We start from the raw sequence: 3,517 nt of genomic DNA on the forward strand, positions 1-3,517 counted from the left end.
ATTGCAACTCTTTGTGAGACGACCCGGAGTCCAAAATACTCCAGTTATTTCTTATTTGGGGTTTGTTCTTTGTGACAACCAAAATTTTTGCATGAAAGGATTATTGATTGGTTTGGAAACTATACTTCACAACGAGAATTCATTCATTTGAGGAAATTCTAAACCGTTAAGAATTCGCTCATCAATGCAATCCTGGCCTAGAACAAGATGATCTCCAAGTAACTTACTGAACTGACCAAGCAAATGGAGAAGAATCAGGCTGTAGCTATCCACACTCAACCATCACCCCAAGAAGAGTTAGAGACAGAAGAAGGAGTTCACTGGGAGGAAGCTAATTACCTTGGAAACTCATCTAGGCAAGCTAATGATCCATACTCTAAAACCTATAACTCTGGTTGGAGAAACCGTCCAAACTTTGGGTGGGAGAACTAACAAAACCAAGGCCAAGATCACAAACCCCATACTCCAAACAAGTATAATAACTCCACCCAGCAAAACTCTAACCAAAAACCATACCAAAGCCACAACAACCACTCTAAACACCCCAATTTCAACCAACCACAACCAACACATGATGATGAAAGAATGGCCAGAATGGAAGCTATGCTTGCAAACCTTTACAAAGAAGTTGAAGACATAAAAAAATTTAAGGAAGAAGAAAGAGAGAGTATAAAAAGCCAAGGGGAGACTATTAAGAATCTCGAATCTCAAGTAGGACATCTTTCACAGCAGATTCCGAAGTCCACTGATAGTTTCCCAAGTGACACTGAGAAAAATCTAAGAGGGGAAATAAAGAAGGTGAGATGGGAAGAGTGTAAGGCAGTTACTCTTGCAAATGAAGAAATCCTGGAAGAAGACACTAGCAAGATAACAGAGCACAGCCAAGGAAGTTCCCAGAGTAACTTGGAGGAAAAGGAACAAGGAACTAGATCAGTGCAAAGAAAGGGATCAACAAGGAAGGAAACTCTGAAACCTTATGTGCCAAAGGCACCATTTCCTCAGAAACTCAAGGGAGATGAAAAAGAAAGGTCATATTCAAGATTCCTAGACATGTTCGCATCTCTCATTGTCAACATTCCCTACCTCAAAATCCTCAAACAGATGCCTACTTGTATCAAGTGGATGAAGGAGCAACTAGCCAGGAAGAGCAACCTGAAAGGTGGCCAAACAGTGGTGATGAACAAAGAAAGCAGTGTTCTCATTCAGAAGGACATACTCCTAAAGAAAAAAGATCCAGGGAGCTTTCATATTCCCTGTACCATATGAGAAACAAAAATTGATAAAGGATTTTGTGATCTAGGAGCTAGCATAAACATCATGCCTCTATCTCTTATGAAAAAGTTGCAAATCAATGAGGTGAAATCCACTGATGTAATCATACGATTGGCTGATAAAACTCAAAAGCAGGCTGAAGGAATAGTGGAAAATATATTGGTGAAAGTAGGAAACTACTTCCTCCCCATAGACTTTGTTGTTCTGGACATGGAGGAAAGTTACCTCCATCCAATTATTCTGGGGAGACCATTTCTAGCTACTGGTCGAGCACTCATTGATGTAGAACAAGTAGAGTTGATACTGAGAATACATGATGAGCAGCTCACTTTCCAGGCCTTCAAGCCTGTGCATGAATCTGAGCAAGAGAGCAAGAAATTAATGGAAGAATACAGTGAGAGCTCTCTGAAGTAAAACAGAAATGAACCACCAGGGGAGCATCAGGAGATTTTCTTGATGGATAAACAAGAAGCTCAATAGATGAAGCCACAAGAATCAAGAAGAGCAGCTAACAAGGATCTCCTTAACACAAGAATCAATGGAGCACTATTGGAAGAAGAGAAAAGAGTTGTGAAGAAATTGCCAAGGGGATGGAGAAACAAGAAGGTTCCTACAGAAGGTTTTTTTCCTGGAGACAAGGTGATATCAATCTACCATCCACAAATCCCACCTCATCTTCTAACTATTCCATCTCAGTTACCTCAAGTGTTCACAATCAGAAAGGTCCTTTCCCTGGAGCATTTAGAAATCATCAAGGAATCAAGTGGAGAAAGCTTCACTGTGAGAGGAGAGGACCCTAAACATTACAATCCACCCTAGTAGTAAACCAACCGTCAAGCTAATGATGCTAAAGAAGCGCTCCATGGGAGGCAGCCCATGATTTAGTTTCCTTGTTTTTAATGTTTCTGTATGAATAATAATTGTTGCTCTAACATGAGTTCAAAGTCTCTTAGACAATTTTGATAGCTATTCATGACATTGTGAAGCATATGATCTAATTCTAAGTTTGGTGTGCCTACAAGCACACTAAGACACCTTTCAAAAGTGATGATCATATTGCCATAGTGACATGTGTTTATTGGAATATATAGCCAAACATTAAGTTGGGTGTTCTATATGTTGCAAGAACAAGTCACGAGAGTCAAGGGTCTTTTGAGTTTTGAAACTCATGAAAGTACAACCATGTTTATAATTTTTAGTTCATAATTAGAAATAGAAAAATAAAGTGTTTCTCATGATTGTTTAACTGAAAGTGACAATAATCCCGTTGAAGATCTCAATGATAAAACTTGGAGGAAGAAACACTTTGAACCATATAACCAAATACTAAATTTGGTGTCCTCCAAAACTATGTAAAGCACAAAAGGAGTCATGGATGGATGAACAATCATGAAGAACACTAGCCATAATTTTAGTTTTAAATTTGAGCTTTGCTTGCCATGAATTTACCGCCACCTATTCATATTATCTTCTTTGTTTTGACATGATGGATAGGTATGCAGGAGAATAGCATGATGAAAAGAACAAGGCACTTGATGGTGAAGATAGTATGAGGACAAAAAGTAAGCCACATAGGATTGGAAGGATTTTTCTTGGAAATGAAAATCTGCACAACCTTGGAAGAAGCCCTTAGAAGACCGACCCTACATGCCTTATGAAGAGGCAACTTTTGTCCTCATTCATCTTTACATGAAAACCCTTCATTTATAAACTTGCCCAAGGAATCCTAGCCATCCATTCTTCATTAAAGCTTACTATAAATAGCTTCAATTGGACCATGCACATGAACTCAAGATTCACACTTCTTGTACTTCAGAAATTCACTTCTTGTATTCTCTAAAATAAAGACCCAACAACCGTGTTCTTTGTGGAACAAATCATCTTTGTTCACTTGCTTCCACAATAAAGTCATAGACCACAAAAGAGGCGAAGGAGAGAAGAACCAAGGGAGGAAGAAGAACATGAAGAAGAACAAGAAGGAGAGCAACAATTCCAACCACAAACCAACATTGACATGAGCCGGATGCAAGAAGAAATTGAAAGGTTATCGGAGCAATACCTGAGAGTTCAAGAGAAACAAGAAGAATGCCTTTCACAATACATGAAAGCTAAAGAAAGACAAGAGGAACTTCAGTTGAGAATGATGAGCCAGCAGAGAGATTTTGAGTCAAGATCTCTAGTGATGCAAAGAGAACAAGCTTCACAATTTCAAGGAGCTTTCAATCTACTGGCTCAACTTCAAGTT

The 3,517-nt window shown here is 38.9% G+C and overlaps 1 protein-coding gene across 1 annotated transcript; it reads left to right on the top strand.

The window, feature by feature from the left end:
- LOC107620692 lies at positions 586-1,266 on the top strand. Its single transcript, XM_016322821.1, has one exon. It carries the CDS (start codon positions 586-588, stop codon positions 1,264-1,266), a length of 681 nt encoding a protein of 226 aa, XP_016178307.1.

Source organism: Arachis ipaensis, chromosome B10, assembly GCF_000816755.2.
Source record: "Arachis ipaensis cultivar K30076 chromosome B10, Araip1.1, whole genome shotgun sequence".
Lineage (NCBI taxonomy): Eukaryota > Viridiplantae > Streptophyta > Magnoliopsida > Fabales > Fabaceae > Arachis > Arachis ipaensis.

Excerpts from the sequence above, each read along its gene's own strand:
- LOC107620692 (XM_016322821.1), top strand. The coding sequence starts at position 586 with ATGGCCAGAATGGAAGCTATGCTTGCAAACCTTTACAAAGAAGTTGAA.